Source organism: Mastomys coucha, unplaced genomic scaffold, assembly GCF_008632895.1.
Source record: "Mastomys coucha isolate ucsf_1 unplaced genomic scaffold, UCSF_Mcou_1 pScaffold7, whole genome shotgun sequence".
NCBI classification, from domain to species: Eukaryota; Metazoa; Chordata; class Mammalia; order Rodentia; family Muridae; genus Mastomys; species Mastomys coucha.
The window spans coordinates 68,678,114-68,698,590 of record NW_022196913.1 but is presented as its reverse complement, the minus strand read 5'-3'; the positions used below and the strand labels follow the sequence as shown (position 1 = coordinate 68,698,590).

At 37.2% G+C, this 20,477-nt stretch overlaps 1 protein-coding gene across 9 annotated transcripts in view; it reads right to left on the bottom strand.

Moving 5' to 3' along the window:
• Positions 1-20,477, bottom strand: part of Ercc6l2 (ERCC excision repair 6 like 2) — a 202,456-nt gene that overhangs the window by 120,995 nt on the left and 60,984 nt on the right. For all 9 annotated transcript variants that reach the window (XM_031359701.1, XM_031359702.1, XM_031359705.1 and 6 more), the window contains 4 exons: positions 16,334-16,429; positions 5,095-5,194; positions 2,016-2,168; positions 435-515 (listed from right to left, as the gene is read on the bottom strand). In XM_031359701.1, the coding sequence (XP_031215561.1) occupies positions 435-515; positions 2,016-2,168; positions 5,095-5,194; positions 16,334-16,429 (430 nt within the window). The remainder of the gene's footprint in view (positions 1-434; positions 516-2,015; positions 2,169-5,094; positions 5,195-16,333; positions 16,430-20,477) is intronic.

Genomic DNA, 20,477 nt, shown 5'->3' with positions numbered 1-20,477 from the left:
TTTCCTATATCTTACATCTAAAATAGCTTCTGGTGATAGCATAGGTCTCATGAATGGGTGAAGAGATCCTAAGGTCAGACTCAAAGAATACAATACTTGCTGTGATTTACAGAATGGTTTTGATACACACTAATGGTCATTTCTCTATTTAATTTGTCCTTTAGTAAAATAATAGTAATTAATAATGATAATGATGATAATAATAATAATAATAATAATAATAATAATAATGCTGGTATGTTCACTTACAGAGGGTGTTTAATTTGGGGTTGACTGCTCCTGACTTTGTTTTTATGAATATTGATCACTTTAAATAATTAATTTCACTCACTTTGTATCCCTGAGTTTTTAGAAGTTTCTCTTTTTTCATACTAAAAATGAAGGAAAAGAATAAAGGAAAAAGATGTCACAATCCATATTTTCTGGTTACTCACTGTTTCTAGTTCCTGTGCTGAAGGTTCCCCTTTCAACCATGTTGTGGCTGTCATGATGCCAGCTTCCACTTGGCCTTCTCTCTGTAATTTCCACAAGAAAGAACATAAACAGCTGTAAATACAGGGTGAAAACAACCAAAAAACAAAACAGAAACAAAACAACCAACCAACCAACAAACAAAAAAACAGCAAAGGCAGGCTAAGTGTAAGAGAGTTTGCATTCTTAACAATACTTTCTCATTTGCTAAGTAAGAAACTCATACAGTTTCACAGAATACAAAACTAGAGCCTGTGTTCAATTTTACTACAAGCACTGTTGGGAGGCACAAAAGTATCAAACACTTGCCCAGGAATTCTGCCTACATCAGCTGCTCTTACATAATTAAAGAGTACACCATAATACTGCTGCATCCAAGCATCATGGTGCTGAGTGTACGAACCATGATCCTCCAGCTTGTGTCACTAGTGCATTTGCTATTCATATCTTCTACAGAACATTACTGGGCAATCCAACTACTTAGAGTCAGTAGTTATGTAGAACACTAGACACTACAGAGCAGGACACAGACAATTCAGGCCTTCATTCCACCCACAGGTGCTCGTCCTTAATGATCACAGAGACGTTGACATTATATAGAACACTGATAGTACATGTCCATTATGTGAATGTCCTTCACCTTTGCCAGTGCTCATCATGAATGACTACTGGAGCAACATGTAACACTGACAGTACAATGTCCCCTGTGTGAATGTCCTCCGCCTCTATCTAGGCTGCCATTGCTCAAAGAGAGGGAGTAATTTTTCTTGAACTTTATTTATGATGCTTACTAAATGAAGTACAATTAAGAATTTTACTACAAAGTCCCAGAAGACACGGGAAATAATCTGGAGCTCTCCTTGGCTGACTCCTCATCTATGCAGTAAGGAGATGGAAAAGGGTGATATTCCGGGCTTTATGATCTCCATCCATACTAATATCAGCTGTATTACAGGTCAATATTCTCAGTGTTCTGGTACATTAATGAACTAAAGGAATTTTTAAAGCCATGTAAGTGTCTCATTTGAAGAATAAGAAACATCTGTATTAAGCATGAACATAGTTGAAAGTTTGAAATATTGGTGTGGAATTTTTATTGGGAACAGAAAATAAAAATCTCTCAGAGACATGAGAGTACATCTCAGGGAGTATTTTGTAACTTCTAATCAAAACATATTTTACAGTTTTGTTTATTTAGGAAAAAAAATCTTAATTTTTTTAGTTCTCAATTTCAACAGCTGTTTTCAAACTAATAAGTCCCTCTCAACTCCATCTGTTTGAAAACAGCCACAGAGGCCATACTATCTCATATGCAGATTGGACTCACAGTGCATGTGTATTATCTATAAGTATCCATAAGTAAGTTTGGCTTTGAGGTACAACTCATTTCCCATTTCTTTAAATGTAGAAACTCTAAACATATATTTTTGAGAAGGAAAACCAAAACTTTCTCTGAAAAGGAAACACCAATTGTATTTCAAAATTCCTGGGTGATAAAACTGTACTTAAAACATTATTGAAGAGGTCACAGAACAACTTCACACCTCCAGGATGTCTCTCGTAAGACATGACCCTTGAGACCTTAGTTTGAAGAGGTTGTGGACACCAAAGAGCTCTCCCCGATGTTCTTTTGACCCTTGTACTGCTTCAAAGTATCGCTTGGCATTTTCACTTCCAACCACCACACAGTGAAGTTGCTATAACAGAAAAATACAAGATATTTTTGAAGTGTTTGCTCCAACAGTATGTCAGAATTTCCTGGCACTCCCTGCATATACACAACTTTAGCTGGGGCTGGCTGAATAGCCTTAGGGAGGAGATTTTATTTTAATTTCCCTGCAGATGTTGCCATCATGGTGAAATAATAATCTGGCCAACTCACTAGAGCACACATCTTACGTTTCCTATTTTATCACTGAATCAAGATTACATTATTATAAATGTTTAATAATGTAAGCTGACATCTGAGTACACATTTCTTCTCTAAAATTATTACATTAAAAACTAATATTGGTAGAATTATATCACTTAATGTTACAATCTAAAGTAAGTATACAATAAACATGCTGGTGCCAAGCTAACTGTAGATTTAATCATATTAACAACTACTATGAAAACCCTAGAAGTGCCACCCTCAAGAGTTTTAAGAATACCAACCATGGAGCCATTAAGGATGTATACCATTTTAGCATCACCACATGGATGCACTCTCTACTGCTGTTTCATAACGTAGTGTAAACTGTAAACACGATCTCTGAGAAACCCTGTGTACATGAGTTCAAATGGCCCAGAAAAAGAAGAACAGTAATAGTTTCAGGAAGGAGAAAGCAAACATGGAAAATTTTAACAAACAGAAAATTTGGGAAAGTTTGAAGTTCTGTGAGCTGTTTTTCTGCAAAATTTTCTACATAAAATGGTATGTATGTGTGTACATATGTAATCCAGGTATATGAGACAATTTCAAAATGCAAAACTTGATTACATGTGGTGCTGCAAGTGAAAGAGCACAGGTACTGGATAAATGTTATTTTAAACCACAGACTGAGTTGGTGCATGTAAGCACAGCACATTCAAACCCAAGTCCTTTTACTAAAATCTAAGTCCTTTTACCCGAAGTGGCTTGTTATGCACTTCTGGGCACTGAGAGTGACTTTCTTGCGCATACCAGCAAAAAGTGTGAGCCGTCTTTCTTGTTTGCGTTCAGGGTTTCTATCTGTTGCTTTCACTTTGGAACAGACAAGTGTTGAGTGCACTGTGCGCAGTCGAGGAGAGAACATACATCTATCAAGTGCATCACTTGACACTCTAATCCCAGGAGTCCTTTCCTGTGTTAGTGGCTGACACTGCAATGAGAATGTGTAAGATGTGTCTGATTTTCTGGTAGTCTTCCCTCTGGCTGAGTCTCTCTGAGTTCCTTTCTTTTCTGTCTTTAAGGGTTCCCTAAACAAATCTGGACCCTTGAGAAACTTTCTGTGTTCTAACATATTTATAATTGTTTTCTTTTCTCTTATTTCTTATTCTTTTCTCCAAAGAATGTGAGGCTCAATATAGTATGTTGATATGCATCCTTGTTTCAAATTCCAGGCTATCTTCAAACCATGTGTTACACCTTTTCCATATATGATCACTAACTTATCTTTGTATATATCATCTAAAGTTCTAAACACTAAATTACACTGTCTCCTGAAAATTTTGTTATATATTATTATATAGCACATAATAAGCCATTTTAGGTAAAAGTAAAATGCATGTAATAATAGGCTGAAAAAACACTTACATGATTGAGGAAATAGTAATGAGGAACTAGTCTAAGACAGTACACAAAACAACAGGTCCTAAGGAAGAGCCTTATGTTTTTCACGAGTGGTTAAGCTAGAATAAAAATTCTCTCAAGTAGTGTCATATCAAAGACCAGAAACCAAATTGTTTCCTTCAGACCTAAATGATTTAAGAAAATACACAGACTGCTGTGTAAATCCTATTTTTAGAATGAAGAAGTTAGTATGAGTTTTAAGATTGGATCATTTTTAGTAACTACCACCACATGTGACAGATGTTTGTTCTTAAATGGATGCCAGCCAAATATACAAGGAGCAATTCAAATTTAATACTTGTAATTAAACTTGAACCTCAGTCCAGAGCTTCTCAAATGAGCAGTTCTAAATGAATGTTTATTTATAGGTATAAAAGGAACATAAATTAATATCCTACACATTATTAAAGGGCCATGAGATTTCAGATGAACATACAGAGCACCAAGCAGCAACAGCTGAAGCTCAAGCTGCACAGTCTCATTTACTGGGCATCTCTGCAGTCAGCTTCCTTCCCTATGGTGTATCTCATGTCTCTAAGGCAGCGCTGCTCAATCTTTTTCTGTCTAGGCACATACAGAAGAGAGTGACATATGAACAACAGCCTGAAGTGAAAAGAGGAGATTTGTTAAGGCTGTAAGGTAGCTCAGATATTCTTGTTGCCATGAGTTGTGAGATCAATGCCTCAGTGTACCTGAAACTCACCTATGGCACACATACCACACCTTGGCTCACCATTTGGGGGAGGTGTGCCTCATTATTTAAATTGTGACCAGTGGACTAAGAACTGGCATTCCTGGGAGCTAGTTTAAAATGCAGTCTTGGGCTATACCTCAGACCTACTTAATCAGAACCAACAAAATCACTAGGTGATTTAATGCACATTAAGGTTTAAGAATTATTGTTAAGGGGCTGAAGAGACGGCTCATCGGTTAAGGGTTAAGAGCACTGGCTGCTCTTCCAGAGGATCTTGGTTAAATTTCAAGCAACCACATGGTAGTTCACAACTGTTTGTAACTCCAGGTACAGTGTGGATCTTAAAGAGACACACGCGTAGGCAAAACACCAATGCACATGAAATTAGAAAAATAAATTTTAAAAATGGGAAATATTGCTTTAAGAAGCTTTCAGGAGTAAACTCCAATAAACTTAACAATTACTCTATGTCATAGAAGTATATTTAAAAGTATCTTTGATAATCTTAGTAAATTTTATACTAAGGTAAAATTTAAAACTTCTTTATATAAATTTGTTCCTAACTTCTAAAAATAGACAGATATAACTTCTTACATAGAATGAGAAATATCCTTACCTGCTTGTAGACCTGTCTTAAGTACATGATCTCCTCCACCGTCCCCAAGGATATTAGCCTAAGCACTTTAACGTCTCTACACTGCCCAATCCTGTATGCTCTGAAAAGTAAAAACAGTAAGTCAACTAAAACATACTGTAAGGGGGCAGGAGGGACAAACTACAAAAGGTGTAAGGAAACCTGTGGCAGAAGGGAATACATTCATTATCTTAATTGTGGCCATGGTTTCACAGGTGTACATAATCATCAAAACTTACCAACTGTAAACATAAAGTAAGTCAAGTTTACTATATATATGCCAATTATAGCTTAATAAAATGGGCTAAAAATAAAAACATTAAAAAGGCAACCTCCCCACCCCAAACACCAAACTAAAGATTAATCTTGTTAAAAACAACTAACTGGAAAAGTCTATGGCATGCAGGTTTAAGAGCTGACACCCACCTCCTGCGTCTGAGTGAATCACTCAGCTTCCTAATACCCCAGGTTGTGTGACAGACACGACACCAGTTACCACGCTATGCTGACTCGCCACAGTGGCTACCTATGGGTCTGCTCCCTATGACTTCTCAAACAGGCTTTATTGGATGTTGTGAATGAAGTCACATCCCTAAACACCTGTAGAGTTCTTGAGGCGAATTGGGCAAGACTCTACTAATATTTGGTATTCTCTCATAGAGAAGACTTTTTGAGCCCTGCAAACCTTGTTTCTGCAGAAGGGAATAGAGGAGCTATTAAAAAAAAATCAGAAAAGGATCCAAGAAAACCTATACTTCATATGTACCTATACTTCACCAGGTTCTTGGTTCATCAAACAGGGACTTACAAGTGATAGGTTTTCTACTATGTAAAGATAAATATAAAGGGACTGCTTTACAATACACAGAAATCTTGATTTCTCTCTTTTCTCCTAGAGACTTAGTGGAAGGAGATGGTCTGGAAGGGGAACCCACTATGCTTTGAGGGGGAGCAGGATAATAGGCTGTAGTGATTGATATACATGGAAAAAATACAGAATTAGGAGCTAGGGAGGTAAGTCAGTCAGTAAAGTACTTGCCATGCAAACATGACAAGCTGAGTTTGATTCCTGGCCCCTACATAAAAAACAGGTGTGGTAGCAAGCGCCTGTGATTCTAGCGCTGGGTAGGTGGAGACAGGAGGATCCCTGGGGCTGGCTGGGCAGTAAGCCTAGCCGCTTTGGCAAGATCCAGGCCAGTGATAGATCCTATCTATCACTGAAGAACAAGTACTCATACCACACACGCGCGCGCGTGCGCGCACACACGCACACACACACACACACACACACACACATAAAACAGATAAACAAACGGAAAGTACAAAGTCACACCAAATGTTCCAAGACCAGAGAAAGAAAGAAAAAAAGAAGGGAAGGAAGAAACAAAGAGAGAAGGGGTGGGAGGGATGGTGGTTTCTGTTTCTCTCTGGATTTTACTTGACTGCATGGAATCAGAACCTGAAACTGTCATTCTGTGAACCTGAGGAAGTAACTAAGGTCACTTTGCCTCAGCTTCCTGCAAAGTAAGACCAGACAGGGACTAGCATCAAGCTAAATGAGAGAATTCATGGAGGCCATGGAGTACCTGGCTCATAATAAATATATGTGCAATTATTGTCTTCTGTCCTTCTTCTAAATGCGTCTGCACAGTTTTATGTGAAAGGTTCAATACTGAAAGAAAATATTATTATTGGTTAGTAAGCCTTTCTGCCTTAAAAAAGGGGGGGGGGGCGGATCTCCTTATGTAGTTCTGACTGGCCTGGACCTTACTACATAGACCAGGGTGGCCTCTACCTCCAGAGTGCTGAGACTAAAGGTGTGTGCTAGCACACCAGCCCCCTTTATGTCTCTTAGGCTCTTCTGTGCACTGCCATTTTCAAAAACTGTATTGTATTCTTCTCAATGATTTAATTTTTATGTCACATTAATAATAGTAATTTCTTGTGTAATTTCTTTGCTTTTTTTGTTTGCTTGCTTGTTTTCTAAGTTATACCATCCTTTTCATTCACTTTCAGTCCTTTCTTTTTTTTCTGTTTTTTTGAGATAGGGTTTCTCTGTGTAGCCCTGGCTGTCCTGGAACTCACTCTGTAGACCAGGCTGACCTCAAACTCAGAAGTCCACCTGCCTCTGCCTCCCAAGAGAAATTAATTTAAAAATAGGGGCTGGAGACATGACTCAGTGATTAAAAGTAGTTGCTGCTCTTGCAGAAGGGCTTGACTCCTAGTACCCACTGAACTGGCTATAACCATCTGTAACTACAGTTCTAGGTGATCCAAAGCCCCCTTTTAGCCTCAGTGGACACTGTATGCACATAGTGCACATACATATATATACTTAATACACTTAAAATACAAATAAAATCTCAAAAGGAGAAAATTAAAATATAAATTAATGTGAGAACTAAGCGATCCACAGTGATTTCACTAGTATTTATTTCTAAACAAAACAAAACAAAATACATCTCTTTTGATTTTATTTTCAAAATGATAAAATACATACAACATCAAACTTAATCATTTTGAGTTTACAGCTGAAACACAGAAGGTAGACTCAGTGCTTTGGAACCAATATGATATACAGACCTTCCCTATTTCAAATTGAATTCTTTACTGACCAAACAGCAGTTCCCTGTCCCTGCCCAACAGTACCCAAGAGCCACCATTCTACTTGGTGTGTATACATGTAAGAATATGTATGGAGGTGAGAACATCTGCTGGCATGCCCTAGACATCATTCTTTTTCAGACACCGTCTTTCACTGGCCTATTGTGCCAATTTGGCTGGGCTGTCTAGCCAGCGAGCCCCAAGGCATCTATCTACCTGTTTCAATGTTCCCAGTACTGAGATTACAAGCAAACTTCCCAATGCCCAGTATTGTGTTTTGCTTGTTTATTCTTTTTTTACACTGGTTGAGGGATCAAAGTCAAGCCTTAAGTGCCTTACAAACTGCGGTGCTTCCCTCCCACTACCATGCTACTTTCTATATTGATATGATCATTGTCTGTGGGATGGCAGCACAACCGTACAGAGGAACAGTGAAATCATACAGAGGAATAGTGAAACCATACAGAGGAATAGTGAAACCATACAGAGGAACAGTGAAACCATACAGAGGAACAGTGAAACCATACAGAGGAACAGTGAAACCATACAGAGGAACAGTGAAACCATACAGACGAACAGTGAAACCTTACAGAGGAACAGTGAAACCTTACAGAGGTACAGTGAAACCTTACAGAGGAACAGTGAAACCATACAGAGGAACAGTGAAACCATACAGAGGAACAGTGAAACCATACAGAGGAACAGTGAAACCATACAGAGGAACAGTGAAACCTTACAGAGGAACAGTGAAACCTTATAGAGGAATAGTGAAACCATACAGCATGTCCTTTTTTTTTTTAGGCAGAAAAATGCAGACTTTCCTTGTTGCTGATAATCTAGAATAAAGCATTCAGCTCTTTACCACTGACTATGGCATTAGTTTAATTTTTTATAAATGGTTTTTACGTGAAGATAATTTTCTTCCATTCTTAATTTGTTGTGCTTTCTAAGTCATGAGAGACAGCTGAATTTGTCAAATGCCTTTGCTGTATCAACTGAGATAACTGAATACTTTTCTCTCCTCATTTATCAGTGTGGCACATTACAATGATTTGTGTATAGTGTTTGACCATTCTTTTTGCACACCAAAATTAATCCTTCTCTGTATCATCTGTTCAACCTGCTTCTTAGTTAATTATTGAACTCTTCTACATTACCGTGTACAAGGATACTGCTCTGTCATTCTCTTGTAGAGTGAATTATTGGGATTAGATTACATAGTGTAGGTCTCACAAAATACAATTGAAGTGATTCTTTATCATCAATGTTCTGGGAAATTTTGTAGTGGTGTTGATTATTTGTAGGACTCACAATAACATCATCTAGTTTTTGGCTTCTCTCTGATGGGTTGTGACTGTGAGTTCATCTCTGTACATACAGATGTATCATAGTTTTCTACTTCTTAGTCAGCCTTGCCAGGTTGTATGTTTCTAGGAAATTATCCATTCCTCCCAGGCCATTCAATGTGTTGGTATAAACTTGTTCACAGTACTCTGATAATCAGATTTCTGCAAGTTAAGTAGTAATGCCTTTTTTTTATGATTTGTGTGTTTGAGCCTTACCTCTTTTCTCCAAGTCAACCTACGCCACAGTTTGTCAATTTTTCAATATTTTCAAAGACCCAATCTCATGTTTCTTTAAAAAAATTTTACTATTTTTTCTTTCTTTTCTAAACTATGTTATTTTCTCCCTTTTTTCTAACTTGGGGATTCATTTGTTCTTTTTTTGTTTTTTTCTCTTTCTCTTGGAAGTATGCTCATGGATCTAAAACCTGTTGTCAAGGATTTACAGCCATACATTTCCCTCTTATTTCCACTTTCACTATATCCCATAAATTTTCAAGAGATGTGTTCATGTGTTTCAAAGGTATTTCAAAATTCCTCTGCCATTTCTCCTTTGAGTAGTGAAGGGTTCTGACTGTGTTGCTTTATTCACAGATGTTTGTAAACATTTGACTTTTCCTTCTGCTGCTGACTTCTAGTATCTGTCTGCTGCCAATAAAAAATAAAATACTTAACAATTTATTTTTAAGTGTACTAAGGCTTGTTTGCTGATTACTATGTGAATGCTACTCTAGAGAACATTTCCTGTGTACTGGAGGAAAGCACAGTTTGCTGATGCTCTGCTGGAACAGAGCAGCTGTCACATCCAGCCTGAGGGGCGGCTTCGGTCCTATCTGCTGTGACTTCTGCTGTCCGTCCACGACTGAGTCTGAGGTAGGACAGTCTCCCTCTACTGCTGCAGAGCTGTCGGTTTCCCTTTTAATTCTGTCAGTTTGTTCAGAGTGTCTGGAGCTTCTGTGTTTGCATACTTTTGTTTGTAAATGTTATAATTGTTGGTACACTGACCTTTTTTAAAAAAAAAAATCACTGCACAATGCCCCTCTTTTACTCTTATAATGGGTTTTGACTTAAAAATCAACTTTGCCTTCTATTACTACAATGCCTCTGCTCTTTTGTTGTTGCTGATATCTTGGTGGAATATCTTTTCCATCCCTTCACTTCCAACTTACGCATACCCTTAAAACTACACCGAGACTTTTATAGATGCCATGTAGTCAGATACTCCTTTTTAATCTGTTCTGAGATCTATGTCTTTTGATCTGAGAGTTTAATCCATCTACGTTCAAACAAGAAAACAAAGGAGGTCTGGATTTGGCTGGCTTATTTGGTTCTTGAGATGGGGTCTCTGTTGGGCCCTATTTGGCCCTGGTTTGGGCCTTAAGGACAAACCGGAGCCTGGATCGAGTTTTGTAAACTGTCTCAGTCACTTCTGTACTGGAGTGACTCAGCACGACCTGCTTAAGCCTGCCTTTGCCTAGCTCCTGCTGACATAGAGTAACTTTGTTGGCTCTGTCAGTCACCCCATACCCTTCGTCACCTTTCCCCTCCCCCTAGGTCATCTCACCTCAACAGAAAACTCCACGTCCTCTCTCAGCCCTTTATAAAGAGAAGACTGATACATTAAAATGAGTTCCTGCTTTGATAGACTCCCAGCTCAGGGTGGTTATTCCCCGGCTGGACTGGGTTCTCTCCCTCTCGCCTGATTCTGTAGGCAAAGAGCCCGTCTCTCCCTAGATGTTCTGGAACTCACCATGTAGACCAGGCTGGCCTCAAATGCATAGAAATATGCCTGCCTCAGCCTAATGGGTGCTGAGATTAAAGACAGGCACCTCAGGCACCTCTATGCTCAGCCATCTCTGCCGTTATTAACTTTTTGTTGCACTTCCTCCATTATTAATTTTCCTTTCTGTTTTTAGTTGATTTTGTTTTTAGTGACACACTATTAATCCTTTCCTCTCTGTTGTTTACATATATACAAAATAAATATATATATGTTACAAATTATATCTTTATATATTATAAATGTACAGATAGATTCATAAACATGTTCTGAATTTTCCTTTTGATTTCTGTTGAAAACAAAAGTTACAATTCTATTGATGCTTGGATTTGCCTGTATTGGTGAATTCTATTTTCATAAGGCTTTGAATTACTATCTTCTGTCTTTATATTTCAACTTAAGTTGTCCCTTCAGAAGTTTTTTGGAGGAAGCACTAGTGGTCAAAGACTTGTTCAGTTTTTGTTTGTATGAGAATGACCTAAGTTCTCCTTTATTTGTAAGTGACTGTCCTGTTCAATAGTAAATTCTAAATTTATATATTTTTCTTTTTCATTGCTTTTCAGTTGACATGTTCATATATATGTTTATTTTTAAATAATACATTATTAAATATATATTCAAATAGTAAGATATTGGATATTAATATATTTAGTAATTATATAAGTATATATAATATATGTTGGAATTATCTCAATAATATATATACATATGTGTGTGTGTATATATATATGTATATATATACATATATATATATATATATTATTACTTTAAATACATTAGCACACTGCTTTCTGATCTGCTAGGTTTATGCTGAGCTAATTGCAGCTAAGCCTTTTAGAGATTAGTTCCACACAATATGCAGCTTAATCCTGCCACTTCAGGCCTTTCTCTTTGTTTTTATCTGCTGACAGCCTGAAAAAGTCTTGGTGTTGATAGATCTCTTTGAATTATCTCAGAATGGAATTTTTTCTTTCTTTTATTTTTCTTCAAACTCAGCAAGCTTTTCAATAATTATGTCTGTTTTTTTAACTCTGCTGAAAATTCCATAATGTACAAAGTGGTTTATTTGGTAAGAAGAAAGAAAAAAAAGAGAAGAAAGAACAATATAGGAAAATGTCTTTTTGGTGAAATTTATTTTTCCTTCTTTTAAAAGATTTCTTTTCAGGCTTGATAGGTTGAAGTGTACAGATTGCTTTTCCTCTTTCTGTTTAAGTCAATCCTAAAATCTAGTGCATTTTTAAATTCCAGAATTGAATGGCAGTCCCAGGATATTTATGTTTTTATTCTCATAAATTTTATTTCTGTTGATATTCTCATTTTGCCACCAGTATTTTTCTAGTATGCTTTAGTTCTTTCTCTGTGTACTCTTCCAATTTTTAGATGGTTATTTTAACATCTGTCTTATATGTATGCTGTCTATCTTTAAGGACAGTTTGTGAGACTGATTTGTTATTACTCTGAAAAGACCATAACTTCCTGTTATAACTTCAGAACAACATAAAATACTCCCAATACTTCCAAACACTTGTACAGTATTTAAAAACAACCATAGGGGTTGGGATGTAGCTTAGTGGTAGAGCACTTGCCTAGCATGTGTAAAGTCCTGCCATGGCAACAACTGAGGAACTAAAATGATCATAAATCACAATGCATGTCTCTGGATGAAAGATAAGAAGGCATTCTGTTGAAAATCTGTCATTTAAAAAAACAGCTATTTCTCCCAATCTTCGCAGACTTATATGAAAGATGTGTCCATGTGTGTATTCCATGTGTTGAAGGATGTGTTTAATAGTCCCTGTATGTGTGACTATTTTTAAGTGTCTTAGTTTCTAACCATTTTAGAGCAGCTTCCTCTGAAGGATGTAATTAAGCTATTCTCCATCTCCATCCTAATTCACCCCAGCTTTCTAACGCCGTGCAGTCTACAGTGGTTTCCGTGAGCTGCTGGATCCACCACTGCCCTTCACAGCACCGATCTGCCTTCTACCACTCCTCCAGGAAACCCACAAGGGCTGGAAGCTAACAAAGTTGAGGACTGTGCTTTCCAGCCTCCCTGGGGGACCAAGATCTTGCCTTTCTTTGTTGCTCTGTATTTATGTATGCGGGGAGGGAATAGGTAGGAGAATAGCAAGGATGAGTACAAACATAAAATTTCCATGTAACCTTTGTTGGGGAGTTCACCTGGTTGATCGAGACCTTTGGCTTCACTAACACAACAGAGAGGAGCAAGCACTTGTACCATCCGTGTTCAAAAACTCCTATAGCATCATTCTTTGCAGTATGAGTTTTTAATACATGTTTCAACATTTTGATGTGGTAAATTACATTGGCTGCATGTTTCTTATTTTCTAGGTCTTTTATCTTTTAGATCCATAGACCATGCCTTTGTGATTTTAATTAAAATGCATGGTCATTTTAAAAATATGCTGTGTGTGAAAATGTTGAGTTTTTGTTACAAAGTTATAGTATTAAGCTGTAATTCCTATCATCTGTCCCTTCTTATATCTAGCTGTTGTATTTGGAAATACCATCAAGAGTTCCTAACAGGAGTCTGCCTGCCTGTGGCTTTCTCTGCCCCACCTCTCCCTTTGCTTCTTTTCTCCGCTATTCTCTTCCCTCTTCTTTGTCTCTTCTTTTCTCCAGATTGTTCTCCTCTGTCCAATTTCCTTTTCTAGGTTCTCTTCTCTTCTCTGGACTCTTCGCTGTTCTTGCCACTGCATATTCTTTCTCTGTTCTTCTTTCTTCTCTGCTCTTTCTCCTTATCTCTTATCATAAGACTCTGGGCTTGGGTCTGAATCTGATGCATCATACCTTCTTTGCTTTGCAATGTTTTTGTTAAACTCTATTAAGAATTTACTTAACATTAATATTGCCATTCTTTATTAAGTTGATTACCATCTTTCTAGTACTATCTTAAGTATTTTTAAAACATGTATATATGTATATGTTACTGTGTAAGAATCTGCATGTACGAATCTGTGCACAGAAGTGCAATGCCCTCAGAGTCCAGCTACACTGGAGGCTGTGAGCTGTCCAACACGGGTGCTGGGAAGAAAATCTGCAACACTGGGTCTCCTGCAACAGCAGCACATGCCCTTAACTACAAAGCCATCCTCTCTGGACCCTCAAATTTCATAACTTTTAATTTTATAGTCTTTTATATCTTTCTTATTTTATATGTTTAATAATAAGTGTATGTCTGAACTTAACTTCTCATTTTATCATCATTCTGCTTTTTCTTCTTACAGAGTTCTAACCTATTCAAACACATATGCACACTCACATGAACATACACTACAGAGTTCTAACCTATTCAAACACACATGCACACTCACATGAACATACACTCAGAGATCTATACACACAATTATGAAATAAAATACTGAAACCAGAGAGCAGTGGCTCCCAATCTTCCTAATGCTGTGACCCGTTAATACAGTTCCTCATGTTGTGGTGCCCCCAATCAAAAATTTATTTTTGTTGCTACTGCATAATTATAATTTTGCTACTCTTATGAATCATAACATAAATATATGCTTTTTCAGCGATCGTAGGCAAATTGTGAAAGACCCACATGTTGAAAACCACTGCTGAAGAATCTCACTCCATTTGTAGAAGCAGAACATATAAAGGGTAGAACTAGTGTACCAAGTAACCACTGTGCCTCATTTTTACAAGTTTTACTCCTTATTTTTTTTCCCAGCATTTAAAAATAGCATTGTTACAAATTTTGAGACTTGATTAGGATACTGTTTCCTGAAAGGAAAGAAAAATTCTAATAGTTTCTTCTAACACAATCTTGATGCTTCACTATAGTTATGTTGAGCTCCAGTTCTTAACTATTGATAATTTTTATACTATTCTTAAGTGTTTGGGAGAAGTTTTCCTTTATAATTAGTTGCAGGAAGCTTCGGAGCCACACTGTCAATAGTTTTTATCCCTGACTATACACATTAGACCCTTCATCTGACCTTCTCTGAGCACTGGGTTCAGGCCACCAAAGTACACTCCTGAGTTCTCAGGAGTCAGATTGCTTTTAATCTTGCCTTACAAACTAATGTGTCAGTCACTGATCAGAATCACAAGTCAAAGCAGTTTTCTTTCTCACGAGGTCCTAACTGTAGCCACAGATGAGAAGCCTGATCTGCAGAAATGAGTCTGATTCCCATTTATTGCTAGCTTGATTTGGGGGGGGGGAATTTGTTTTGATAAATCCTCTTATTTCTCACTCTGGGGCATTTCAGTCCTCTTAATTTTCAGAATTGGAAATATAACAAAGATAAACATTCCATTTTCCCAAATAATTGGCCATTATTTTTACTGAGCACTTGGCAGCTCTTCAAAATTAACCATGTTCTTAAGATATACTATTAATTCTCGCCCCTTTCTTCAGTCTGCTATTTTTATTTCTGAACAAACAAATGATTTTTTTTTTTTTGATGGGGGGATCTTTCTTTCCTTTCTCTTTAATCATATTCCACATCTGTCTGATTTCACTTTTTTTTACATATATATCCTCTTACCATCTCTCTCTCTACTTTATTATTCAGACTTGCTAATGACTTTTATGTTAGCACAGGCTTTACCTTCTGAGAACATTTCTGCTAACTATATGGACTTTTCCATATCCTATCATATCCTATCCTATCCTATCATATCATATCATTTCTCTCTCTATTATTCAGACTGGCTAATGAGTTTTGTCTTAGCACAGGCTTTACCTTCTGAGAACATTTCTGCTAACTATACAGACTTTCCTGTATTATATTATATCATATCATATTATGTTTGTCTTTGCCCCATTTTAGTCCCTTCAATGCTTGCTTTTCCTCATGGCTCTTTTCTTTTATTCTATTTTTTGTGAAAATGTCTCATAATTCTTACTTTCTCTTTTGTAATTAAAAGCAAAACGCACGTGGGTTGCGCGAGAAGGATGGTCTGGATTCCAATGCAGGGCATAGGTTTATTCAGTTACCTCCCGTATTGTGTTCTGTGGAGATCTATAACACTCCAGGAACTTTTCTATTCTCAGTGTCCTACTTAACTGATGAGATGGTTAAGGAACCTATTCTAGACAAGCCTTGTGTAAGCATGGAGTAGAGACAGGGATCTACATCAGTCTCACACTACTCTTTGTTGCCCACACCCCACAAGTTGTCAATTCCTGCCAGCAACTGTCAACCGGCTGTTTCTGTTCTGTTCTGCAAACTTTGACTTTGGCTTTTCTCTGCTGAATCTCTCTCAGGAGTTTCTCAAATTTCTGAATTACTAGTAACAAACTATTCTTCTTTATTTGTTATTATGGTCTTATGTCTCACCAGTAGGATTTGGAGATTGGAAACAAATGGCTACTAAGAAGTTTAGGGTCATTTTTAATATAAATTCTCACCAGTACCCAACTTTTCTAACTAGTCCTATAAGCAATCCATAAAGTTCAAGACTGGGTTTTAGATTATAAGAATTCACAGGTCATTACATTTTATCAGTATCATACCTGTCAACAGCTTGAAGATCATTGGCTGGATTCCAAGTTGGATCAAATAATATAACAACGTTGGCACCAACAAAATTGAGACCTAGTCCACCAGCCCTGGAAAGAAAACAGCATAAACTGTTGTAAGGGAGAGTGGTACACACTGTAATCTCAGCACTCAGGAGGCAGAAGCAGGAGTCAAGGTTTAACAAAGCAGGAGCCAGTTTAGGCTATATGGTAAGACCCTGTCTCAAACAAACGAACCATTCACAGTAGAACAAACCACTGTGCTATAACTCAATGATACCCATTTTCTGCAATCAATATAAATACATTGCCATCTTTATATAAAAGTAGGTGATACAAACAGAAATAGCTTATATATCTATAGCATATTCTTTTTCTACAATTCAAGAAAACCCCTAAACAAATTCACCATTTGAATCCATATAGATAGGTTGATATGCTAGTTTTTTATAATTTTTAAATATTCAAATACCACATCTATAAGATTTTCAAATACAATTAAAATAATTTTAGTATCTTCCTTATCAAATTAGAAGTTATAGAAATGTTTGTTCAATAAACCCAATCCACTGGTTTGTAATTAAAAGCAAAATGCATGTGGTTTGCGCGAGAAGGATGGTCTGGATTCCAATGCAGGGCATAGGTTTATTCAATTACTTCCCGTATTTATTCCCATATAAATTTAGAACTCAATCCAGGACTGATGTACTTGCATTACACTCACACAAGTACCAGGAGTGATGTGTGTGCATCATAGTCACATGAGTGCCAGGACTCATGTGCTCACATTACAGTCACATGAGTGCCAGGACTGATGTGTGTGCATTATACTCACATGAGTATATCTTGTGTAACAATGGTTATGGCCTTTTCAAGTTGTAAATTTTTTAGTTTTGTACTCCCTTTTTAATAGTTAATTTACAATAGTCATAAAATTGTATACAATTTAAAAGGAACATTATTTTATATATGTATACATATATATATATGTGTACATACACACATACATACATAAGCAGAATACTATTTAGTGTTAAAGAAAAATGAAGTTTAGAGATTTACATGAAAATGCACTTAGACTATTAAGGAAAATCACATAATTGCAGAAAGGAAAAAAAATCCACATATTCTTTCTCTCATACATGGAATCCAGCCAATAATATATGTAAACAAATATAAAACATGAAGAAAGGAGAACACGAAAAGTTAAAGATTTGGAGATGAGGAGGGACAAGTGAGGTGATAGACAGGAGTCATGAGCGATGATGCAAAGACAATTATTCTTCTAATTCTAAGCCTGACATGGATATTTGGGTTTTGATGGTAGGTAAGTGCATAAAATATGTTCAATAATGAAGTGTAAAATTTAATGTAAAGCTCCACAGCTTCTGTTCTGAATGCCTATTCTAACTATCTAGCAGTTCACTAAATTTTACAGACTTTGGGTCTGGCTAATTTTGATGTGTGACATTAAATGAAAGGAATGGCAAAACTGAATCTGAGAAAAAAGAGGTTTTCTCTCCTTTCCTTTTCTTTTCTTTTCCTAACTCTGTCTCTTAAGCCTTTCACTCACCAGTTTCCCACTGTATCACTAATGTCATCCCACACTCAGACCACTGGCACACCAATGCTCATCATGTAAAGACAGAGTTGGTAATAATCCTCTTCCATAACACATGCACCAAATGGAAAGAAGTTCACACTGACTACACATCCTCTTCACAGAAGGATTCATGCTAGATATTTTCATATCTTTAATCCTCAAGATACATTTGGTATTTTTTTCTCAGACACAGGATCTGACTGTGTAGCTCTGCTGTCCTGAAACTCACTATGTAGACCAGATCGGCCTATGTCTGCCTTACAACTGCTGGGATTAAGGGTGTGAATCAATCAGCCTGGCTTTCCTCAAGGTAAATTTAAGAACCAAACATTTTCCAGGTAGGAACAATGGATCTCCTTAAATGGCTGAGTCTGTATTCAAACTGAAGCATACTCTTAAATTTTAGTGCTCAAAAGAAACCGAGTTCTTTCTTTTTAGAATTACTTTCCAGAGTTGATAGCAAAAAGGATTCCAGAGAGATACAAACCAAAGGCAGAAAGGTGGGGCAGGGACAGAGATTTGAAAAAGAAGAGAACAATAAAATCCCAGTATGGAAAAGTCAGAATGAACGCAGGAGAGAAAGGAGAAGTTCCAGGAATATCTGTTTAATAACCTTCCCACTGTTCCAGGTAGGCTCTTGCTGGAGAAACCAGGCATGGCTTCATCTCAGACACCCCAATGAGCTCAAACAAGTCCTCTGCTAATTAGGGGAACAATCTTCTAAGGGACTGAAAGTACAAATGACACCTGGCTATTCAAAGTAGAAGCAAAAGCTTTTAGAAACAAAATCTTTAATCTAGATCTCTGATGAGATGATTCTGATATAATTTAAAGCCTACTTGTAAGTCACATGGCTTATTACAAGGATTTATTTAAAAGCAATGTAATATAATTGTTCACTTCAGGCTAAGGACAAGTTTTGAGACAGAAATTTCATGACCATGGGTATTGTTTGTGTCTAAGAATGTCTTCCACACTCTTGTACCAAGTGAACACATTAGTTTTAACTACATTTAATGTTAGACAAAAGTATCTTTAACAAATTGCATTTTATTATTATGTATTTAGTATTATAATAGGTCAAATTAAGTATTTGCCTTAACAGTGCATCCAAAAAACCTAATGGGTAGAAAGGAAATATCATAAAGATTTTAACTTTCCTCAAAGTCACTTATAAACTCAATGATTTTAATTTAAGCAACAACAACAACAACAAAAACTGTAATCACAGGTGGGAGAGATAATGTAAATACAGTATTCATCTATGAATTTTCTTTAAACATGTTTCAAGAGCATTTATGGAAATCTAAGAGTTAAGGTGCTAATATTCTAAGAAAGAAAGATAATTCAGAGAAAAATAAGATTAGAAAGCACAAAAATTTTGGGTAAAAATGTGATTGTTTCAAATAAAATAATCTACAAGATTGGAAAATTACATTCTCACAGACTACAGAACAAGGAGTACAAAATGTAAAATATCAGCCTCACAAGTGGCAGGGCAGCCGGGACAGGATCCTTTCAACCTCTGTCTACACCTAGAAATGATGGCGGTGGATCCGCAGCTCTCTCTGCCCACTCCCCTGCAAGTGGAGAGCCTGCCTTCAGGGAGCGCTTTAACCCAGGGACTCAGGTGAGATCTGCCATTCTCTCTCTGGTGACTTTCTAAGGCGGGACCAGCTGGGAGGTACAGGCCTCACAAGTGGCAGGGCAGCCTGGTCAGGATCCTTTCTACTTCAGACCACACCAAAGAGGGACAACAGATCCACAGCCTTCTCAAGTGGAGATCCTGTCTCCAGAGTGTGCTCTGACCCTAGGACTCAGGACGGATCCACAGCCATCTGCTCCCGAGTTTTACCAGAGGAGAGCTGATCTCCCAGAAGTGCTGACATAGGCTTACAGACCCACAAGAGGAACAAGTTCTAGTCAGAGACAGCAAGAACTTCTAGCACCAGAGATCAACAGATGGCGAAAGGCAAATCTTACCAACAAAAACCAAGACGACTTGGCTTCACCAGAACCTAGTACTCCGACCACAGCCAGTCCTGGATATTCCAAAACACCGGAAAAGCAAGATTTGGATCTAAAATCATATCTCACGATGGTGCTAGAGGAATTTAAGAACATGAAAAATCCCTTAAAGAAATACAGGAGAACACAGGTAAAGAGGTACAAGCCCTTAAAGAGGAAACACAAAAATCCCTTAAGGAATTACAGGAAAGCACAAACAAACAGGTGAAGGAATTGAGCAAAACCATCCAGGACCTAAAAATGGAAGTAGAAACAATAAAGAAATCACAAAGAGAGACAACTCTGGAGATAGAAATCCTAGGAAAGAAGTCAGGAAACATAGATGCAAAGTATTTTCACCAGGAAAATAAAATAAAAAACTATAAAATGTGTGAAGAAAGCACATGGCAAAAGCAAGAGCATGAGGAACAGGCAGATGGTGGCATCCCCACGTACAGCACTGGACACAGTGAGCTGCGTCTAATAAGAAGGCTCTATGTAAGAAGGGCTGAGAATGGCAGTGTGTGC